Source organism: Chlorocebus sabaeus, chromosome 28 (genome assembly GCF_047675955.1).
Source record: "Chlorocebus sabaeus isolate Y175 chromosome 28, mChlSab1.0.hap1, whole genome shotgun sequence".
NCBI lineage: Eukaryota > Metazoa > Chordata > Mammalia > Primates > Cercopithecidae > Chlorocebus > Chlorocebus sabaeus.
The window spans coordinates 19,712,685-19,736,227 of NC_132931.1; the positions used below are offsets into that span (position 1 = coordinate 19,712,685).

The 23,543-nt window shown below is 54.7% G+C and overlaps 1 protein-coding gene across 11 annotated transcripts in view; it reads left to right on the top strand.

Moving 5' to 3' along the window:
• MAD1L1 (mitotic arrest deficient 1 like 1) overlaps positions 1 to 23,543 on the top strand; it is a 423,430-nt gene that overhangs the window by 266,664 nt on the left and 133,223 nt on the right. For all 11 annotated transcript variants that reach the window (XM_008018861.3, XM_037995244.2, XM_073012878.1 and 8 more), the window contains one exon: positions 13,586 to 13,676. In XM_008018861.3, coding sequence (XP_008017052.2) covers positions 13,586 to 13,676 — 91 coding nt within the window. The remainder of the gene's footprint in view (positions 1 to 13,585; positions 13,677 to 23,543) is intronic.

Here is a 23,543-nt window from a genome sequence, read left to right on the forward strand (position 1 = left end):
TTGTACCCGCGTTAGTTTTCCTGTTTCTGATGTTGCTATTTCAGTTCGTTACCATCGAGGGAGACTGGGTAAGGAGGACACGGACCTCCTAGTACGTTTCTCACAAATAGCCGTGAATCTGTGACGAGGTCTTCATTCTGTTTCAGAGGTCTCCAGCCAGCCCTGCAGTTCCAGCGCTCCCTCCTCCCTGCTTCCAGAAGTCATTGCTGGGGTGGGCATCCCCGAACCTGGGAGCTGGTGGTGTCAGAGTTTCTTGGCACTTCCATTGCTGGCTCAGGATTCAGCCTTTTTAAGGTCGTTGGCCACTCATCTGTCTGGAAGCTTTCCAGCTTCTATTCTCAACGTTATTTGATGTTGTGCCTTTTATTTTCTTTGTCTTCAGGTAAATGCCTCGAAAAATGTAAGCAAAATCTTTGCCCTTGTTTTACCGGGGTTTTGAGACAGATTGCACTTCAATGCACGTGTGTAAACCACCATCTTTAACTGAAGTCTTCGATGGTTTTCCCATTTTTATATATATAGATAGAAAGTGAAACACATTATTTGCATCGTGTTTCTCCACTATGTGTTATAACAGAAACACTTCCCCACATTTGTATAGGTTTTTGTAAGTCTTAACGTATAGTTGATTAACCCCTTTCGGAGCTTGAGTGGTTTCAAGTTTTCACCTAGTGAGAACGAAGGTGAACTGTTGGCTATGTTTTGACTTCTGTGCGAGAGAATTCTGTGTGTCTGAAAAGACCGACTGTAGCCTGTGGGAGCCTGGCTGCACTGAGAAATCCCATCGCTTGTGTTTCTTAGTGGTGACGGCGACAGCCCCCAGCAGCAGCAGTGGCCATGATCGCAGTGAGAGGAAGCTGACGTTTGTGCAGGGCTTGCTGTGGGCCCAGCACGGCACTGCATGCATCTCCATGCAATCGAGTTCTAACTGCGGGCCTGAGAAGGGGTTTAAGGATATTTTCTGTATTGAGGTAGAACTGGCACACTGAAGGGCTCGCTGGCACTGCATGTATCTCCACGCGATTGAATTCTAACTGCGGGTGTGAGAAGGGGTTTAAGGGTATCTACTGTATTGAGACGCAACTCGCACACAATGGAAGGGATTCATTTAAACGTGAGTTCATGGTCAGCGAGTACCAAGGGCAGGCGGTGGTACCCTTATCCAGGGAGCAGGTTATACAGGCTGCGTTATCTTCAGAGTTTTAAAACAGTAATTAAAGCAAATAAAAGTGGATGTACTTCTTATCACCACATGCCTGCAGTTCTAAAGAATACCAGCAATAATCTACACCTGCACCACCATTCCCCGACCAGATGCCACGGGGTCACGTTTCAACAAATGTGTGCACCAATGTGCAACCACCACAGTAAGATATAGGACATAGCCCGGCAGGTTTTAAAATTTTTTACTTTTAAAATTCTGTAGTAGGCTGGGCATGGTGGCTCACGCCTGTTATCTCAGCACTTTGAGAGGCCAAGGCAGGCAGATCACCTGAGGTCAGGAGTTGGAGACCAGCCTGGCCAACATGGCGAAACCCCGTCTCTACCAAAAATGGAAAACTTAGCTGGACGTGGTGGCAGGCGCCTGTAATCCCAGCTACTTGGGAGGCTGAGGCACGAGGATCACTTGAACCCCGGAGGTGGAGGTTGCAGCGAGCTGAGATCGTGCCACTGCACTCCAGCCTGGGTAACTGAGACTGTCTCAAAAAAAAAAAAGAAAAAGAAAAAGTAAAAAATAAAATTACATAGTAAAATTAACTTTTTTCTTATAGGATACAGCGCTGTGAATTCTAATCACCCCGTAATCAGAGTGCAAAATAATGTCATCACTTCCGGAATCCTCCATGGTCCCCATTTCCATTCACCCGGCCACACAGGGCCCTCTGGCAGCTGTGAGCTCTGCTCCACCTTGTGGTCCAGCTTTCTCCAGCCAAACCCTACAACGTGCAGTCTTTTGAGACTGGCTCCTTTCACTCAGCACAACGCCTTTGAGATCCATCCAAGTTGTTTGTGTATAAAAGTCAGTTCGTTTTTTACTTACGTAGCTCTCTCCTACATTTCGAGGTCAGGAGGTACGAGTCTCCACCGTGGTGGTTCTTCTTCAGGGGGGTTTGACTCCGCTGACAGGTAAACGGCGTGCAGTCTTCTTCTCCCCAACACAGATGACTCTACATTTATTTAGGTTTTCTTCCATTCCTTTTAGCAATGTCTGGCAGTTTTTAGGGTACAAATCTTGTACGTCCTTGGGTAAATGCATTGCAGAGTATTTTGTTCTTTTTGATGCTGTTATGAATGGAATTGTTTTCTTGATTTCCTCGTCAGATTGCTCATTGCTAGTACGGAGAAGTACAACTGATCTTCTGTGTGTTGACTTTGTGTCTTGCAACTTTGCTGATTTTGTTTATTGAGTAGAACAGGTTTTCTGCAGCTTCTTCAGGGTTTTCTGTAGCCTGGCATCTGCAACGAGAGAGAAGTAGTTTTACTTCTTCTTTTCCAATTTGGCTACAGTTTATTTCCTTTTCTTGCCTAATTGCTCTGGCTATGTTGAATAGAAGCAGCAAAAGCAGATATTCTTGTCTTGTTCCTGATTTAGGGGAAAAGCTTTTAGTCTTTCACTATTGAGATGGACCTAGCTGTGGGGTTTTTTGTTTCTTTGTTTTTTGAGACAGAGTTTCACTCCGTCACCCAGGCTGGAGTGCAATGGCACCATCTTGGCTCACTGCAACCTCTGCCTCCTGGGTTCAAGGGCATCCTGCCTCAGCCTCCCGAGTAGCTGGGATTACAATAATGCGCCACCATGCCCGGCTAATTTTTGTATTTTTAATACAGATGGGGTTTCACCACGTTGGCCAGGCCGGTCTTGAACTCCCGACCTCAGGTGATCCACTCACCTTGGCCTCCCAAACTGCTGGGATGACAGGCGTGAGCCACTACACCCAGCCAACAATTGACTTTTTGAAAAGATGGAATTGACACACCGTTTACCAGATTAAATAGGCAAGTTGTGGAAATTGGAGAGTTCTCATACCCTCTTCACCCGGTTTCTTGTGCTGTTGACGTCTCACGCTGCCATGGTGCTTGTCACCGGCGTGTGACTCTGGGCCTGTCTCCAGCCCTTGTTTGGATCTACCGGGCTTTCCTGCATGTTGCACCCGGGGCACATTTTAGTCGTCACATCTCTCCTGCCGCTCGTCGGTGACAGTTTGTCCACGTGACAGCAGTGTTGACTTGACTGCCGCACTGAGGCGTTGCTGGCGGACCTGGCTCTGCCGGGTGCCCCGTCCGCTAAGCTGTGTGCACTTTCTCCACTCTGTTCTTTGGAAGCGAATCCCTCTGTGCGTAGGCGACGCTCCCCGTCTGGAGGGATGAGTTCTACACGTATGATGTGGAGTTTTGTGAGGGGAGATGTCTCCTCTTCCCCGTTTATTCACTTCTTCATTTATTGCCAGCAGTGTGGACTCAAGGGAGTTTGCCGCGTGCTCTGTGTTCTAATCCGGTTCATGCACCGGGACTTGTTTCACTGCATGGTCTCCCTTCGGCCGGCTGCGTTCCGCTGTGCCCCGTCATTGGGTTTCCTGAGCCCTTCCTCACTCTCCAGCACCACAGGGTGCTCCAGGCTCACCTCGTGTCCTCTGCCTCAGCTTTCCAAGCAGCCGTTTCTCCAGGGAGCCCTGAGCCTTCTCTCGGCAGGACAGTCCTGAGCTGCCCAGGTCGGGGTCTGGGTGTGCCTGTGGCTCCTGGGACGGTGCTGCTTCTACACCCTCCTGCCAGCTGCCTTTCCTGTAGTGTTTGCTTGCTGTAAATATTTCTGTCCTTTTACTTACAGCCTACCTGTGCCCGTTCTTTGAGTTTCTGTATACATCACGTCATCGGGTCCGTTTCTAAAGCATCATGGCAATCTCTGTCTTCTCATTGCTACCATTTTATTATTTGTTTTGTCTGTCTCCTCCATTTTTGTTTTTCCTTTTCATGCTTCCTGCTTTCTGTTGAGTTACTTGAGTGGTTTTTAGTATTTCATTTTAATTTAGCGCATGGGCATGTGACTGTATTTCTCAGTTTGATGTTTTGAGTATTTGCTCTTGGAATTAGAGTACTTATCCCACTTGAAGTCACACCCAGAAGCCCCTCCCGGCAGGTCCCTTGCCCTTTCCCTTCCTGCCGTCCCTCCACCGACATGGAAATGCCACAGGTTTTGTTTTCAGTCATGCAGTGTTTTGAAGAGGGCAGTAGAAGAACCGGGTATTATCTGTAAGCCCAGAAAGCTGCCGTCTGTTCTCCCTTCATTGTCAGCGCTCCAGGTATCCTTCATGTCCTCTTTCCTTCCGAAGGATTTCCGGCAGCCACTCCTGGAGAGCAGGTGGCTACGATTCCCTCGGGGTGGGTCCGTCTTTCTTCCTCTCGTGTTCCTGAAGCAGCTCTGCCCTGCGCACGCGGTGTGGCCTGGCCCTCACCTCGCAGCACGCCATGAATGCGGCGTTCCTACTCCTCACCGCGGTTCCTGCCTGGGGAGAGATTTGCAGACGCTCGAATCACTGTTCCCTTTGAGTTCATACAGATTTTTCCTGTTTTCACAAATTTTTTGCCTTCAGTTTTCAGCAGTTTCATTTGGACGTGTCTGGGTGTGGATTTCTTTGAGTTTATTCTGTTTGGAGTTTGCTCAGCTTCTTGAATCTGTAGGTTTTTTTTTGTTTGTTTTTGTTTTTGCTAAATTTGGGATTTTTTAGCCATTTATTTCCTTAAATACTTTTTCAGCACTTCACTTTTCTGTGAATTTGCTGAGACCTTTGGGCTTCCGTGTGCCGCGAGAGCGTGCACACTTGTCTGCGTGGGCCGTCTTGCGGCCCCTCTCCACCACAGCTCCCAGATGATCCAGCCCTGTCTCCTCGGCCCCGGCAGCTGGAACTGCCTCTCCAGGCTGACTTGAAATCTCTGTGGTTCTTCATGTGCTGAGTAATTTGGGGTTATGTCCTGAACATTGTGAGAGGGGTTGTGTGTTTACGTCCCGCGAGGAATGTGAGTGTTTTAGTTTAGCAGTGAGCCGACCTGGGTGGATTCTATCCCAGGTCTCAGCGACCTTCTGTGGTGTGCGGTTGCCATCCCAGTTCAGGTTGTGAAGCCTTGGCAGTGCTGCTGGTCTTGGCCTGGGACGGTGGCAGTGCCTGTCAGCTTAGCTGTCGTCTGCTTCAGAGGCCAGTGTGGATGGGACGCAGGCACGCGCTGACCCAGGGACGCCCTCAGCTCTCGCCGGCTTCAGAGGCCAGTGTGGATGGGACCCAGGCACGGGCCGACCCAGGGACGCCCCCCAACTCCCCAGAACCACCCTTTTCCGTCCCTCCATTCCATGATCTTTGGGTCCTTTCACATTCTGGGTCTCCCCTTTGTGGTCCTCCAGGGACGTGGGGCTCTCTTTGCACCATCCATTGCACTCTGCTGGTGTCATGGAGGTTGGGCCCACGCCCGGCCCTGCAGGAGGGATTACAGGGAGGAAGACGCAGCCAGAGTTTGTCTTGCCCATCTGGAACAACAGCAGCTTCAGACAGAGGGCACAGCTCCTGCTTCAGGCTCCCTGCCGCCACTGCAGCCCCGTGGGCTCAGCCCGTGGTCGTGTGCGAAGAGCGGAGGCAGGGACCACGGGGGCCGGGGAGTCCACACTCTAAGCAGGGAGGATTCCACGCTCCTGAAGCTCAGTGACTTTCTTTCCTGGCCCCCAGGTGAGTGCCAGACGACTTCGCCTTGAGCTCCTGGTACAGCAGCCTCACCACCGCCTGGATGTTGGCACGAGGCAGAGGTCAGAGGAGTGAGAGAAGGGCCACAGTGTCCCCTGCCCGCCCGTGCGGTGGGCCTTTCAGAGCCGGGCATCCATCCAGGCTCTGTAGCCGTGTCTGTGGGAGAGGAAGGACAGGCGTGGGCACCCTGTCACACTGCCACGTCTGCGGGGCTTTGTCACGTGCTGTCTTTATGACAGACAAGCCTGGAGGGGCGGGGCGCTCCGAGTCAGGACACACAGCGAGTGTTGGGTTAAGCTGGGCCCTACTGCCCTTGTGTGACCATCTCCAGAGCTGGGGGTCCTACGTACCCCACTCGCCAGCCTCTGTGGTGGGGTTCCCACACCCATTGTTCAAGGGAGGTGGTCGTCAGTGCCTGCTGTAAGCCAGACATCATGATCAGGGCTAGAAACGTGGAGCCAGCCGTTTGATGAGGGAGACAGAAGTAAAACGTGAAGTGTGGTGGTCAGGGCCCACTGGGGAGGGGCTGGCGGGCAGTGCAGGGGTCTGGGACCCACGGGAAGCTGGCCTGGGTGAGGGGCTTCCTGGACCGGATGCTGTCTGTCCGTTGGGCTTTGGGTCCCCCCACTGTCCCCTCTCCAGGTCCTGAGAGCCTCACCTGAGGCACCCCCGCCCCCAACATTATGTATCTTTTAGTTCAGCAAAAACAACTAATCATTCTTCTTGCAAAAGTTGCCCGCGTGTTTGATGGGTTTGTTATAAGCAAGATCCCGGCTACCCTCCAGCTGCTTTCCATGCACACGCTCTGAGACAGGCACCTGCTTTGATTGGCGTCATCTTCCCGAGGAAAGATCTAGGCTGGCAGCTAATTTATGTGGCACTCCTCATGTTTAAAAAAGTTGCAGTAAGTCCATTTCAAGAAGCTTATGCCAGAACTGATTACTTTGAACCATCTGAAGGCAAACCAGAATTCCGAGCTTTTGAACACCACCCCCCGCGACTTGTTTCTTCGTGTGTTCTCTTTCTCGCTGTCCGTGTGGTGGCAGTTTGTCTGAAAGGAGGACAGCAGAAGAAAGCGCGCCCCTTCAGTGCACAAACGAGCACGCGTGTGGGCTTACTGTGGCGGCGAGGGTGGGTCACACAGGTCATTCTGGCAACATGGCTGCAGCAACATGCGTGTGCTCATTCAAATTCAGCCCTTGTAAACATTTTGCTCCCAAGCCTTCAGGATCCATAAATCATTTTAAAAGGAGCCTTGGGGGCTTTTCATCCAGCGTCTCCCTAAGTCGAGAAGTCCCTGCAGAAGGCAGCTTCTCGGAGACGGCCTTGGAGGCCCCCGCCGTGTCGCCACTCAGTCACCGTGGGCAGGTTCACTCCCCTGAGAAGCCCTGGGAGGTGGGGGTCAGGAACACCCACCCTGGGCCCTCTGCCAGGCTTGCTGTCCAGCCAGGCTCCTTACCGGCTCTGTGATCAGCGGCCTCTCAGACGGCTTTTCTGAGCCCCCGTCTCCCCTTTACTCAGGCACCAGGACTTGCCTGCTAGATTGGATGGGCAGACTGAGGGGGTTGTTTGTAAAGCTGCAGCGCTTGCGGGGCTCCCATATCCTCTCCAAGGGGCATCAGCTGGTGCCGGAGGTGTGTGCTAGGTCTCATACCGTGTGGCCGCCCTCCTGAGAGACAGTGACACTGGGCTGTGCTCAGATGTCTCCCCTGCCGGTGCTCCCTGCCTCACGAAGAGCGAGGCATTGTTGCTACAGAAATACCTTCTAGGCCGGTGCTCAGGATGTTGGTGTGAGTGGGAGTGCCCCAGACACCCAGGGAGGGCAGCGCACGGCGTCTGCGGGGCTGGTCTGCAGGGTTGACCAGCAGCCCCGCCTCTGGAAGCATGTCCTGCAGGTGCACTGTACAAGCAGGAAGCAGATGGCAGAGGTCGTTCAGTGCAGTACGGTTTTTACAGCTTTCCTGAGGTATAACCGGTGTGCAGTAAGCTGCACGGATGTCAAGTGCAGTGGGGTGAATTTGCATGTACACACACATACACAGAGCCGTGGAGCCGTTACCACATTCACATTCAAGACCCCCAGACACGTGCTTTTGTTTGACAGGAATCCATCCCTCCTCCCTGCCTCGTCTCCCCACCCCACACCTGCCAGCGTGCCTTCCGTCACTGTAGATTGGCGAGAGGCTGTCGAGTCTTCTGGGAATGGCGTCGGTCCTGGAGCGTGTGGTCTCTGCCTTTTTGCCTCTTCCATGCAGCATGGCTGGTTTGGGGAGAGATCACTGTGCACACAGCTGCGTCGTCTTCACTGCTGAGTCGTGTTCTGTCGTATCGTACGTTCCCTTGCGACGGACATTTGGAGTTTTTCTGGTTTGTGGCTATTCTGAATGAAACTGCTGTGTATGATAAATAAAGTCCCATGTAGAAATCGACTTCATTTGGAGTTTTTCTGGTTTGTGGCTATTCTGAATGAAACTGCTGTGTATGATAAATAAAGTCCCATGTAGAAATCGACTTCGTTTTCTTTCAGGTAAACGCCTAGTGTGGAGTGGCTGGCGGTCACGTGTGTAACATGTTCCGAGGTTGCCCGTCTTCCAGAGGTGCAGCTTCTCCTCACCAGCATGCAGCACAGTCTTTTTACTTAGTCCCTCTTTTATTTTTTTAAATGTTTCTTTTAGAGACAGGGCCTTGCTTTGTCGCCCAGGCTGGAGTACAGGGGCGAGATCATAGCTGCCTGTAGCCTCTGACTCCTGGGCTCAGGTGGTCCTCCCACCCCAGCCTCCTGGGTAGCTGGGACTGCAGGTGCGCGTCACCACACCCGGCTAGTTTTTTAAAAGTTTTCATTTAGGCCTTGTAGTAGGTTGGCAGTCGGGTCTCACCGTGGCCTTTTGCTTTTTATTTCACAAATGATTAACGGCATTCAGCATCGTTTCATTCAGCTCACTTATCATCTGTAGATCTTCTTTGGTAAAGCACCTGTTTTTTGTCCATTTTAAAATTTGATTATTTTTGTTGTTGTTGAGTTTGGGAGAGTTCTTTATATGTTCTGGCTACAAGGCCTTTATCAGATTCTTTGTTTTCCAGATATTTTCTCCCAATCTGTGTCGTGTCTTTTCATTCTTTCATCAGGTGTTTTGAAGAGACGTTTTTAATGATAAAGTCCAATGTTTCAATTTTTTCTGTTAATGTGTGATCCTTTGGGCGTTAGTCCATTTTCACGCTGCTGATGAAGACATACGTACCCGGACTGGGTAATTTATAAAGAAAAAGAGGTTGAATGGACTCACCATTCCACGTGGCTGGGGAGGCCTCACAATCATGGTGGCAGGCAAAAGGCACGTCTTACATGGTGGCAGACGAGAGAATGAGAGCCAAGCCAAAGGAGAAACCCCTTATAAAATCAGATCTTGTGAGACTTATTCACTACCATGAGAACAGTGTGGGGGAAACCGCCCTGTGATTCAGTTATCTCCCCCCACATCCCTCCCATAACACATGAGAATGGTGTGGGGGAACCGCCCTGTGACTCAGTTATCTCCCCCCACATCCCTCCCATAACACATGAGAACAGTATGGGGGAAACCGCCCCTGTGATTCAGTTATCTCCCCCCACATCCCTCCCATAACACATGAGAATGGTGTGGGGGAACCGCCCTGTGATTCAGTTATCTCCCCCCACATCCCTCCCGCAACACATGAGAACAGTATGGGGGAAACCGCCCTGTGATTCAGTTATCTCCCCCCACATCCCTCCCATAACACATGAGAACAGTATGGGGGAAACCGCCCCTGTGATTCAGTTATCTCCCCCCACATCCCTCCCATAACACATGAGAACAGTATGGGGGAAACCGCCCCTGTGACTCAGTTATCTCCCCCCACATTCCTCTCGCACCACGTGGGGATTAGGGGAGCTACAATTCAAGATGAGATTTGGGTGGGGACACAGCCAAACCCTATCAGGTATCAGAGCTAAGAAATCTTTGGCTGTCTCAAATTCACAAGATTTTCTCCTGTATTTTCTTCTAGTAACTTCATAACTTTTGGTTCAGGATTGAGCAGGATTTTCGTTTATTGTACAAAGTTTTAATTCTTTATTTCCCCCACGAACACCCAATTGTTCCATAACCATTTGTTGAAGAGACTGTCCTTTCTACACTGAATTGCCTTCGTATATTTTTCAAAAATTAGTTGTGTTTATACGCCTATTTCTGGACTCTGTTCTGTTTTGTTGGTCCGTCTGTCTTGCAGACCAGTACTGCACTGTTGTGATTACTACGGTTTTAACATAGTTGGTGAAATTAGGTAGCCCCTCCTTTTTCATTGTCAATGTTGTTTTCTCTGTTCTAGGTCCATTCTATCTCCATGTGAATTTTAGAATCAGCTTGCCAGTTTGTACAAAGAAGCCTGTGGGATTTTGACTGAGGTTGCTCGATTCTGTGGATTAATTTGGGGGAGAAGTGCGTTCCCAACACCCAGAGTCTCCCGGCCTGTGGACAAGGCATGTCTATCTCCCTGTGTGGAGGTCGCCCTGGATCTCTGTCTGCAGTGCTCCGAGCTTGTCACATGCAGGTTTTTCTTGGCCTGTTCCGTTCCATCTCTATGTGTTTCATGGTGTTGCAAGCTTTTGTAAGTGATGTTTTCCAGATGACTTTCTGGTGCTGATTTCTAGTTTAATTCCATAATGGTCCTATAACATAGTTAGAATTATGAAATTCCTAAATAGACTGAGCCTTCTTTCACGGTTTAGCATGAGGTCGTCTTGGTACATAGTTCAGGTGCTCCTGAAAAGACTGGACCTTCTGCTCTTAGAGTCGAAGCGTTTATCCAGGTGAAATAGGTCAAAGTGGTGGATCATGTGGTTCTTGTCCTCGTGATTTTTTGCCCGTTGTTCTGTCAGCTACTGAGAGAGTGATATTGAAGTTTCCGATTGTCATCGTGGACCCGTCTGTTTCTCCGGCCAGTTTGGTTTCATTTGTTTTGCAGCTCTTTTATTAGTACACACGTGTTTAGGATGATTATTGTCCCTCGATTAATGGATCTCTTTATTATTGTAACTTACCTTCTTGGTAATAGTATGTGCTCTGAAATTTACTATTTCCGGTATTAGTAGCGTCTCCGGCTTTCTCTTGCTGGTTTTCTTAGTGATGGCATGTTACGCCTTTTTGCATCTTTGTATTTAAAGGTCTTTACTGTCGGCGGTGTCTAACTGGGTGTTGCTTTTTAATCCAGTATGAGTGTCTGCCTTTTAATTGTGGTTAGGCTACTTACATCTAATTTGATTATTGATATGATTAGTTTTGATCTTGTCATTTTACTATTTTCTGCTTGTCTGTCTCTTCTTCATTCCCTTCCTGTTTTTTTTCTTTTTTCCTTTTACCTTTTTTCAGTCTACTTTGCTGTTTTTCTGATTGTGTTTTATTTCCTTTTGTGGCATACAGTATAATCACCTTATAGCCGCAGTGTTGGTTTTTCTCCTCCAGCCTTTATACTGTTGTCATACGTTTTATTTAGTCCATATATTAAATCCCCAATATATTTTCATTAATTTTGTTTAATCCATTAATTACTTTAAAACGTTAATAATTTAAATTTTTTAAACAGACATGAATATAAGAAAGCTCTCCCTACGTGCAGTTGCTGTTCCAGCCCTCCTGGTTCTCCGTACAGGTCCGGGTTTCTGTGCCCTGCCCTGCCCTCGTCCTCCTTTGCCTGCAGGCCTTCCCTGACGTTTCTGTAGAGCAGTTCAGCTGATGGTGAATTCTTTCAGCTTTCATGTCTGGTCTGAAGGCACCTTTATTTGCTTTTGTTTTCGGAGATGCTTTCACCGTTCTAAGGTGGAGGTTTTCGTTTCTATTGGCATTTCAGATATTTCTCTCTCCTCTTTTCTCCGTTGCACTTTTTCTCATGAGAACCCCGCCTTGTGCCTCCGTAGGTCCTGCCTCTGCCTTTAAGGTGGTTTTCCGTGCTGTGATCCTGAGCAGGCTCGTCCTGATGTGCTCTGGGGCTGCCAGCGTCTTGTTTCCCGGGCCTGTGTTCCTGGTGCTGCCTCATGTCTGTTGAGCTTCCTGCATCTGTAGCTTTATACTTTCCATTGAATTTGGAACTTTCTGACAGTATTTGTCCCGTCATTTCCTCTGCCTTCTTTCCTTTGGGGACTCTCATTCATGTATTTTATGCCTCATGAAGCTGTCCCACAGCTCAGCGATTCTCTTTTCATTTTTCAGAAATCTTTTCCTCTCTGTGTTTGCTTATTTATTTGTTTTTGTCATAAGGCCTCGCTCTGTCACCCGGGCTGGAGGGCCCTGGGGTGATCTTGGCTCATTGCAGTCTCCACCCCCTGGGTTCAAGCGATTCTTAGGCCTCAGTCTCCTGAGGAGCTGGAACTACAGGGGTGCACTACCACGCCCGGCTATTTTTTTTTTATTTTTAGTAGAGAAGGGGTTACGCCATGTTGGCCAGGCTGGTTTTGAACTGCTGGCCTGCAGCGATCCAGCTGCCTTGGCCTCCCAAAGTGCTGGGATTATAGATGTGAGCCACTGTGCCCACCTCTGCGTTTTGTTTTTGATAGTTTCTGTTGCTATGCCCTGAAGGACATTAGACTTTTCTCTAACGGATTCTGTTCTGTCATTAATGCCATCCAGTGTGTTTATCTGAGATGTTGTAGTTTCCACTTCTACGTGTGTCTCTTCCATGTCTGAACTGTTCCATTTTTCCAATAGCTTTAACAACTCTCTTAGTGTCCCTGTTTGCCAGTGTTGCTGTCTGTGCAGCACTGTGTCTTGGTAGGTATTCGTTGATTGGTTAATCTCTTCATTATAGGCCATGTTTTCCTGCTGCTTTAAATGTCTGGTAATCTTTGATTGGATGGCAGGCATTGTGAATTTTAACTTGTGTCCTAGACATCTCTGCATTTGTATAAATCTTCTTGATCTTCTTTCAGAGATGCAGTTAGGTTTCTTGGCAAGAATTGGTTTTCCTCGGGTCTTGCTGTTATGGTGTGTTGGAGCACCCTGGAGCAGGTCTCAGGCTGGAATAGCTGTCCCCACTCCTGTCTCCATTCCTGTTCCCCCTCCTGTCCCCACTCCTGGCGCCACTGCTGGCCCCACTCCTGTCCTCACTCCTGGCCCTGTGCAGTGTCGAGTAATCTTTCCATCACTATGGGCCTTGACAGACTTTGATTTTTAAACCACGTGAATATGTTTTTCATTCAAAATGTTAGATCTAGAAATGAAGACAGAACTAGACAGCTTCTTACAGTGGACTACAGCTGGCCTCATTCCGGCTGCAGCCGTGAAGGTTTGTTTTGCATTCTTTTCCCACTGCGGAGAAGGAAACTCGCCGTGGTCACCCCGAAGCCTGCTTTTGTTTCTCATCTGAATTGTGCCTCTGTGGTCCCCGTCATCAGCTCCTTCCACACCCTGCAGTCGAAGTCCTTTCCTGTCTTTTCCTCATTTCTGAAGACGTCCTGAGGTCGCTTTCCTGTCCCTCAGTGTCCCCTGCACTCCGCCGTGACATCACCCTCTGGGAGTGGCTGACGGACACCCTGACTCCCAGGCGTCCTGCCTCGGGCTGGTTCCCTCTGTGCTTCCAGCCAAGGTGTGGTCGACGGGGACTTTCTCCACACAGACTCCTCCAGCTGAGTGGAGGCCGCCACGGACTCCCCCATCCTGTACTTGTGTCCCTTTCCAGTTTTCTCTTGATGTTATTGCTGGCCTCTTGAGAGCTTCACAGGCATGTATTTAAAACTAAAGCTGTATAGCTGGATCTCCTAACCTTTCGCTTCCTTGTCACCCAGAGGGCAGGACTTCCCCAGCATGGCTGGCCATGGACGCCTGGTCACCGTCTTGCTCTCTTTGCAGGTTGAAGGTCGAGGAGCTGGAGGGCGAGCGGAGTCGGCTGGAGGAGGAAAAGAGGATGCTGGAGGCACAGCTGGAGCGGCGCGTGCTGCAGGTGAGGGCGGGGCAGCCTCTGGGGGCGGCACTGCCTGGGGCCTCGCATTTCTCTGTGCAACGTGAATGTCCGTGGTTCCTGCCGCCACAGAGCACCTGTTTTCCGGCTCGTCTGTCTGAACTCTGGGCTCTCCTTCCTCCCATGTGCACCACCTTGCCTGGCGGGGAGGCCGTGAGGCCTGCACTGGCCACCCCTGGGGTCCTCTCCGCCCTGCGCCACCCACACGCCTGGTATCCGTGGAGTGGGCTCTGGGCAGGTTTGCACTGTGCCCACCCGGGATCTGCCGTGGTGAGGCTGGACTGCTGTTTGTGTTCTTTTAATGGTTCTTTCTCTTTGGTTTTCATCCTCCTGTCTGAGTTGCTGCATGGCAGGAAGCCCTCAGGTTTGAGGTTACCGGGTTTTTGGAGGCCATTGATTTTATCTTGACACCTATTAGAGGCAGATCAAATCTATTTTTTATGATCAGTTCCTGGCGATGGGAGGAGTGACATTGTGGTGACGGGCGGCTCCGAGCCGCGCTGGCCTGTCCTCAGCCTAGGACCTGTCATCTTGTTTTAATTGGGCCGTGGTGTCCAGGGAGGGGTCACGGAGCTGCTGCCCACCCACCAGAGGCTTCGCGTCAGAGCTGCTGAACGTCTTTCTGGGTGTTGGGTCGAGCAGAGCCTGAACCCTGCTCCTTGACGCCCACGTTGCCTGCTGATGGGGGGTCAGGCATCCCCGCAGGCACCACTTCCGGCTTTCCTGCTCCTGCTTCCAGCCCTTTCCCCAGGGCACCCTCAGCGGCCGGCCCTTGGAGCTGGTTGAGGCGTGAACAAGGCGAGGGGTGTGGGTGAGTGCTGTGTCCGTACCTGGTGAACAGCTGGCGGGGCCTGGCCACCATCCTCGTCTTGTGCAGACAACGTGTGCTCGGGAGCTCACTAGTGGAGCATTCCTCTGTGGGAGATGCCAAGGGCTGTCACACACCACGGGGTTGGCATGAGGAATGGGGCTGGCAGTGTCACCTGTGACCCTCCCCTGAGCTCTGCCAGGGCCTTGGAGGGGTGGGGGCTCTGCCCCCCGCATGTCCTGGGGCTGCTCAGAGCTGAGGCGTGGTGTTGGCCACCCCAGAGCATGGGTGCCACAGTGTGGCCAGTGTGGCCATTTGGGGAGAGGACAGGGCTGGGCCTGGTGGTCCTGGGGAAGCAGATGTTTATGCCGTGATGTGACCTCGAGCCTAGCCCAGGATTCAGGAGCTGTTCCTCCTGGGTCAGTGCAACAGGGATGACTGTGTCTGGATAGCGTGGGAGAAGTAAGTGCAGAGCAGTGAGGTGGGGAGGCCACTGCGGCTTGGCCTGTGGAGTGTTGGGAACTTCCAGCCAGCCCTCCAGCTGCCGCCACCTCTGACACCGCCTACAATTTCACCCTTAGTCGGGGGATGCCCAGGGTGGCCCTGGGGAAGGTGAGGCCTCACAGGCCCTGTGGTGGCTCAGGCTGCCCCTGGCTCTGGACACCCAGGGCTGTGCAGCTGAAGGAAATAATGTAAATAGGGGTCTATTTCCAAGATAAAGTGCCTTGAACCGGCTTAGGTCAGCAAACTACGGAAGAAACTGGAGGTACCAGGCCCCTGCTTGGATCACCGATGCCTGTTTGTCGGCCTCCCCTTCCCCCCCTCCCCCACACCCACCTTACTTGCCCTTATCCAAACCAAAGAAGTTTAGTCTAAGATGAAAGTTTACTAGTCTGCAAAATAGTTCGTTTTGCCTGTTCTTATCGGCTTGCCCAGCCACTTAGATTGTAACTCAAATATCTGAAGAGACCCTGAGCTGACTAGGATTGCATTGCATCGTGGGCTGCAACAAAATGCAGCAAGACAACCCTAAAAAAAACCTACAGCCCCTGCCCAACAACCGATAGGCGATGTCCAGGAAGACTGTGACCCCCCCCCCCCCCCCGCATAGTGCTCAGCCTGTGAGGAGCCGGGGGAGGGACCTGCACACTAGGGGATAAGTGGCTTGTTGTGACCATGCTGGGTGTGCCTGCCCACCTGACACCGGATCTTGCAAGACCACTGAAAGTCTCTCTTTTGGCCAGGCAGGGTGGCTCACACCTGTAATCCCAGCACTTTGAGAGGCCGAGGCGGGTGGATCAGCTGAGGTCAGGAGTTCAAGCCCAGCCTGGCCAACATGGTGAAACCCCGCCTCTACTAAAAATGCAAAAATTAGCTGGGCGTGGTGGTGGGCCCCTGTAGTTCGAGGCAGATTGCAGTGAGCCAAGATCGCGCCACTGCACTCCAGCCTGGGCAACAGAGCGAGGCCCCAGGAGCTGGCTGCCGCCCCCGCACCCCTTGTGCGATGCCCTCCCCGCTCCCTGCTCCCACTCCCTCTGGAAGCCTCAAGTTAGGCCGCTTCAAGGAAGATTGATTAAAATCAGCTGCAGTCTGACTTAATTGGGAACATATGCTTGGAGAGGGGCTTGACTAGTTAAAACTTTTTGTAATTAGTTCACAGCTGGTTGGCGAGGAAAGAGAATTCCAGTTACCCCTTAGAGCTGGGCGCGAGTGCCACTGCCCTCCCGCGGTGCTGGGGCCAGGAAACCAGGGCTGGTAGGGCTGTCATTGGGCCCTGCTGTGGCACTGGCCTTTCTGGGTCTACCTAAGAGCCGATAGCTGTCCACACACACATTAGGGCCAACTGTGTGCGCCCTTGTGTTGCTGAAGGGGCTGGAAGTGGGTGGGTGGGGCCTCCTGGGCAGCGGGGCCTCCCATCCAGTGGTGGGGGTGGGAGAGCTTGGGCGCCCACCGAGGGTGGCTGGCTGGGCTGCTGGCGCCCCTTCTAGAGATGGGGAAAGTGAGGCCCACAGGGAGCCTGCGTATGAAGGAGGAGCTCAGATGCTCCACGTTGGGGAGGCAGAATGAGGCTTGAACGTGTTGCGGTGTTCTCAAGTGAAGACAGAAATCGGGCAGACCCCATGGAACTCCAGATCTGGCGGCAGAGGGACCCTGTGGCGATTGGTGCAGCTGCAGGAGTTGGGTCAGGTGGGCGGCACAGTCCCTCACCCCACCTGCAGCCACAGCCTCCCGCCCCACTCCTGTCCCCACTCCCTGAGTGTGCTCTGTGCTTTTCCACCGGCCTAGAACCAAGGAGCTGGGGCCCCAGCGCTTTGTCCTCTTCTGCCTCCCGGCTGCCCTCTGATGTCCCACCTCATGGTGGGGACACTGGGCCTTGCCGGCTTGGACCCCACAGCCTGGGGTGGGCCAAGGCTCTGCCTCCCACTGGCTGCGGCCTGGCCTCGGCGTGCTCCCCAGGATGTGGAGGGCACGGGCCTTTCTCGCAGGGTGTCTCTGGAGATCTCAGGTGATGGCTCCTGGAGGGCCCTGCACGTACCTGGTGAACCAGGCCTGCATGGCGGCCATTTCTGTTATCCATCATAATGCCATCGTCCTCACGTCCGAGACACGTGCACGTTTTCCACATCTGTGGTTCTGATGGGCCACATCCCCGGATGGAGGGCACCGAGCCAGGGTGGGACACATGGTGAGGCCGGTGGGGGTTCAGAGGCCGCCCTGGGTAGAGAGGGGCACGTCCAGTGGAGGCCGCACTGGGCAGGACACCAACCTTCCGGCTGGGTGGGCGCATCTCCACCTGACAGTCCCACCTGGCAGCCACCAGCTTCTGTGCGTCAAGTGTGCAGCGTGGGCCGGCGCCCATGCCCTGTGGGGCCCCGTGTCACCCAGCAGTGATGGGAGCAGTATTCAGACTCAGCCCTGTTGGGTTTTTCAGCATTGGATTATGAACTTTTAAAGATTCATTGTGACACTGAGAGAAGTCTGCAGCGAGCGCCTGTTCACCCACCACCAGAGCTCTACCATGGACGCCCCGCCGCGGGGCCTCCTGACAGCTCCTTATCCTTCGCCCAGCCGCCGCACCGCTTCATTCTTCTGACGCGCTTTAAGTAAATTGCAGACATCTGCACACTTCCTCTAAATGCCTCCGTGTGCGTGTAATTAAGTAGAATTCATCTTTGGGTTCTGAAGCCCGTGCTCCAGCCGTTCCTCAGTGTGGCCTCATCACGGTGCTTGTTTGGGCAGGTTGGTGGTCAGGGCTGGTGCAGCCCCCCCAGGGCGGCTCCCTGCCCGCCCCACCTGCCTACTCCTCCCTAGCGGGGGCCTGGGTGGGGTCTGTGGCTGGGGCTAATCTCAGTGCCCCAAGTGCTGCTCAGGAAAGAGACCAGACAAGAGCCCCACGACGTTTAAAATAAGTGCATCTGTTTTGGGAAGGAGTGGGTAGAAGAGTGCCAGGTTCCCTGTGTGCAGAAGCTGGAAGCACACGGAGACCGTTCTGCTCCCGTCTGCACCAGCAGGCAGGCGGTGCAGTCCCTCACATCCCTGGTCGGTGTCCCTGGGACCAGGACGGGGCGGGCCCATCACCCCTTCTCACCCCCTCCCTGAGGTGCCATCCCTGTGGCCCCCAGACCCCTGGAATTCTGAAGCCCCCAACCCTTAGCTGCCCTGCGAGAGGGCTGCATCCCCTCCTGGAGCCACAGCTGCCCCCTTTGTGCCGGCGTCTCTGCCCAGCTGTGGTGGGCTGGGGTGATGTCCCTGTCCCTGTCCCAGGGCCTCCCAGCAGGTGCTCTGAGCCAGTCTCCTCCGATCTAGCCTCTCCCACTTGCTGGACTCCTCCTAGTGATGCATGTGGCTCATCAGTGGGACCTTTGTTCTGTGTTCGGCTCTTTCTCCTGAAACTTCTACCGTGCTGGAAAGAGTGTGGCCTCTGGACCGGGACGACAGGCCTGGTGTTAACCTGGCGACCTCGGGAAGTGCTCTTCTCTGAGCCCTGTGGGCCTCCTGTGTGAGGCGAGGGAGTTGAACTTTTCCTGGGAGGCAGGATCATGGGAGGGCAGCTCTGTGGGGCCTGTGGGACTCCGTGCCCACAAGCCCAGCCCTACCGTGCGTGAGCTGCCTTCACGCACCTCCTCTGTGCCAGGCGCTGCTCTAAGCCAGGGCACAGCAGGGACCAAGCAGCCACAGCCCTGATGTTCCTGGGTCCATGTTCTGCGTGAGTCATATAGTGAGCTGATGGTTCAGGTGGATGAGGTGCTTCCCGTCCGTGAGAGGAAGCAGGTCATTGGCACAGGGCCCCAGGGACCCATGTTAGGTCCTGGTGGGATCAAGGGCTCCTGGTTTCCTTCCATGACTCAGGGAAGGACAGGAGAAGCACCCATACTGGACCGGGCCGCCAGGGAGGCTGAGTCAGGCACAGTCCTTGGAGCAGCATCCAAGTGTTTCTTGTGACCGCGCTCGTTTCCTTTCTGCGAGATCTCACTGCTCCACAGATTCCCGGCAGCCAATGCCATGTGTGAGAAACCAGGAATGTTCCAGCCACGAGGGCTGAAGTTGACCATGAAGTTGGACTTCTGTGTTAATCTGAGCTTCCTGGCAACCTAAGGAGAAAGGAAAGTGTGGTCACTTACGGAATTCCTGTCATGGGAGTTTGCAGACTAAACACAAGATTCTACAAGAAATGTCTCCGATGGGGGCTTGGCCATGGTGCTGTCACTGATGGAAAAGTGGCTTTGTTTCACCACACAGACCAGCAAGTCCACTGCTGTATACATCCCCAGAAGAACCAAAAGCAGGGACTCATGGATACGGGCACCCACGTTCACAGCAGCCTCGCTCACGATAGCCCAGAGGTGATCTCACCCTAGCGTCTGTGGACAGACGCGTGGATGGACACAGTGTGGTCCTTCCACACAGCGGAGTACACGGCAGCCTCGAGAAGGAGGGGCGTCCCGACACCTGCCGCAGCACGGATGGACCTGAGAATGCTGGGCTGGGTGAAACCGGCCAGTCCCAGAAGGACACAGGCTATGGGATTCCACCTGCACGAACCCCCTAGAGTCATCAGATCCGTAGAGACAGGAGGTGGAGAGGCCGGTGCCGGGGGCGGGGGCTGGGGCGGGGGCTGGGGCATGGAAAGTGTTGATGGATGTGGGCTTTAGTCTGGAGGGGTGAGGAAGCTCTGGAGACGGACTGTGGTGGTGGCCGCACAGCACTGGGAGTGTGCTGAATGCCCGGGAGCTGTGCCCTTAGAATGGTGATGGCGGTCAGCTTCCTGTCACGTGCATTTCACCACCGTGAGGCCCAACAGGCAGCTTGTGAGGAGAGAGCCACACCCCGGATGGGAGGGCGGAGCGCTCCGAGGGGCTACGCCGACCCTGCCCTCACACGGCCTCAGTCTTTCGGTCACTCCTGCCCTCCTCAGGCCCTTCATCCACCAGCTGGTCCTGCACCTGCTGCCTGAGCCCTTGAGGCCTCCTGCCAGCTCTGGCCGAGCCTCAGGCAGGGTGGTTTAGGCGCCGGCTGTTGTTTGTGCTCTGTAGTGGGGAGATTGGGATAGCGGAGGCTGCCCAGGACTCCTGCTCATCCGCCAGTCTGGCAGGGACCCAGTTCACTCACTTGGCAGGCCAGGGGGAGCCGTCTCGTGGGTGAAGCCCACATGTCTTGGAAGGAGGAGGAGGACCTGTGGTTGCAGCGGGACCAGGACACCACCGGTTCCCCCACCTCCTTCTCCCAGGAAGAATGGGCTTCGTGCCCAGGGTGGGTGGCCAGCGGGTGCCCCATGCACTGAGCACACTGCCGTGGCGGGAGCCCGGGGAGATGGCTGGTCTGCAGATGGGGCAGGCGATGGGCTGTGAGCTGGACGAGGAGCATGGGTGGTAGAGCTAGGACCCCCCGTGGTGCTCACTGGGCTCTCCCCGCTCCTCCCCCCCGCCCACGTGTGCTGCTCCCCCCATGCTGAGTTTTGCCAAAGGCCCCACTGGAGCACCCTCCTCCTGTGGCCTGCAGCCGCTCACAGAGGCAGCAGAGGGTGGCGAAGGACCTGGGTGCAGGGGCGGAGGTGAGAGCTGCAGCTGGGGGCGGACATGGAGGGGCTCCTGTGCAGGGTCAGGTGTGGGGCTCAGAGCCAGGCCTCAGCCTAGGTCACTGTTGTCCAACCCTTCCTGGCAATTGGGGTTTTTATCTCTTCCCTCCAAACTGTTTACAAGCTGCTCTCAGCAGATCACCTTCTGAAGGACTCGGGTGGAAGTCGGCGGGTGATTACCAGCACCGGGTAATTGGCTGTGCTGAGAGTCCTTCATCTGCTGATGAGGCCCGAGGTCAGGGAGCTTTAATGAGGGCATGCGGGCCTCGAGGTGGTGTGGCACGTGCAGGAGGGTGGCAGAGCCGCCGGTGGACCGACAGATAGACGGATGGTGTGAGTGAGTGTGCCCGAGCTCTCGCTCCCCTATCACATGGTGACCATCCTCGCCTCTGGGTGACATGAGACTGAGGTCGGGGTTCTGGGGACTGGCCCAGAGTCACACAGTTGAGGCTGGTGGAACTGGGACCCAACTCGGGCTCTGCCAGACCCCTGCGTCTGCTGCCTGGGCAGGCATTGGGCATACACACCTGGCCTGTGAGCCCTCGTCCTGTGTGTAGACATTGCCCAGTGGTCTCTGCTGTCCTCCCAGGTAGAGACGTGCCCAGGGACCCGCCGCTGAGCACCTCAATCTCCTCCAGCCTGTCCCTGCTGCTGCCACTTGGACTGAAGCCACGTCTTGCACTTGGGGCAGAAAACCAAACTCAGAGGCGGAATCTGGGGGGTCTGGGCTCCTCCAAAGCTGATATCCCTGAGCATGCCTGCAGCCTCTCCGGGGCCTCCTCTGGGAAGCAAGGGCCATGGCCCTGTCTGCAGGTGCCCTGCATGGAGTGCCAGTCCCCACAGCTCTTGGGCATGGCACGATGGAGGTGTCCCCAAGCAGCTGCTGCTGCAGGCACTGCGTCCAAGGGACCGACGTCCTTTTGGTTCCCGGGTGTATCTGCAGGGAAACGGATGAGAACAGCGTTTTAGAGGAGAAGGGAAGCACGGGGCCCTGCTGGTGCCTGTGGGGCTTGAGGGGAGGTGGAAAGTGGCTGGGGCTCTCCTGGGGGCCAGGAAGAGGCCCCTCCCCGCTGCCCCCGCTCCGCAGGACTCTGGGGAAGGGGAGGCACTTTGCTTCTCTCACGAGGAACTGGGTTTGCACCTGGAGCCTGCCCGTGGCCTGGTTTGCCAGACGCCCCTCGGTTCTCAGGGACGTCTTGGGAAGGACTTGGGTCCTCATGCGGGGCTGGAGTTCGAGGGACCCAGAGTCAGGCACATGTGGCGAAGGGAGGAGATCCACGTCTCTGGTTTCACCCCATGGGGCCCCCTGGGCGATGCTGCGTGCCCGGCAGAGCTCCTTTCAGCCTGAGACCATGTGCACGTCCGTTAACCCGCCTGACCTTTCCATGGAGTTGGGAGGTCACCGTAGCCACCACTCTACAGACAGCCGATCAAGGCTCAGAGAGCAAACTAGTGTGTATGCACACGCTCTGGACCGCAGAGTGCCAGCTCCGGGGGCTGTGCCCTGGGTTCCTCTTAGGAGAGCCGCCCTGGAGCCTCAAGAACAGGGCCCGGGCGCGTTGACCCGGCTGGGCTGGTCCCTTGCTGGCAGGTCCAGGGAAGCCCCGCATGGCGTCCTGGGGCGGCAGCTGTCTGTCCTTCCTTCTGGATCCCGTGTGTGTGTCGGGCCCAGCCCCTCCTGTGTTGTACAGGTGTCCGGCCTGGGTCTCCCTCTGGAGCTGTGCGTCTCGTCTCTGTTCAGGGACTGCTCCAGGCAGGTGGGGCAGATGTTAGCCTTGCTGGCTGCCGTCAGGACCATCTCCTCACCACAGGCACAGCGCCTGGAGGCCAGGAGTTTAGCCCAGGGTGATCTGGTCGCAGCCTTGGCCAGATTAGGAAGGGGACGCTGTCCCCGCCCCGCTGACCAGTGGAGACTGTCACATGCCATCCTCCCTGGCCACTGCAGGCCGCCTGCCCCTTCCCTGCCGCGGACTCGTTATCAGGGGTGTCATGGGAGGAGTCCCTGACCCTTGCTGGAACCAGGACAGGCATGACCCCTCCCAGCTCCCTTCTCCCCTGGCCCTGCAGGGTCTTGGGCCAGGAAGGCCAGCCCCAGAGCTGTGTGGTGGCCTCAGCGCCGTCTCCTGGGTGCCAGTGTTTTGAATGGCGGCTGTGCAGCACACAGCCATGGCGGGCGGAGGGGGTTGTGGGTGGCGTTCGCTGGGGCCCACGGCACAGCTGTGGTGGGCTCACTCGCGGGCTGGCTTTGCTGTGGACGCCTTGGCTGTGGGGAGTTTCCATTCCTGGTGAAGCCTGGCCGTGGGGCATGTTCTGGAGGGGCCTCCGGGGGCTCCGCCGTGTGACCCTGGGCCACTCCCTCTCCCCCTGCAACTGCTGCAGACGAGGCCCGGGACACCCACTCCCCATGGTGGAGCACTCAGCTCTGCAGAAAGGCAGCTCCCGGGGTCCTGTCCTACCCCCATCCTCCCACTGCTCGTGGGCACTGGTCACGGGCAGCAGCGTGGCCTCTGTCCTCAGACCTCAGTTTCTCCCTCTGCTCCAGTCTGCCCCCTCCCTTCCGTGTGCCTCTGCCTGCTCGGGAGCTGCTTTCCTGGAAGAGGTGGGACACGGCCCCCAGGCCCCTCAGCGACAGGCACGTACAGGCGTGTATAGGCATGTATAGGCGCGTATAGGCGCATCCAGCCCCTCAGCCCTCCTGCTGGCCCTGCGAAAGTTGCCCAAGGTCAGGCCGCTGTGGAGGGCAGGGCTGGGAGGTGCGACCCTCACCTGGGCTTGTTGCAGAGGCAGGTCCCACACCCCAGCCATGAGTGGCGGGCAAGGCCATAGGCAGGAGATGGGAAGGCCGCACCTCTGGCTCTGCCCTGCCCCGGCCCAGCAGGCACAGCCCGAGCTGCCTCACTCTCCTCCCCAAGCCATTTCCTTCAGTCAGGAGAGGTATTGATTGAGTTTTGAGGCCGGGCGATCT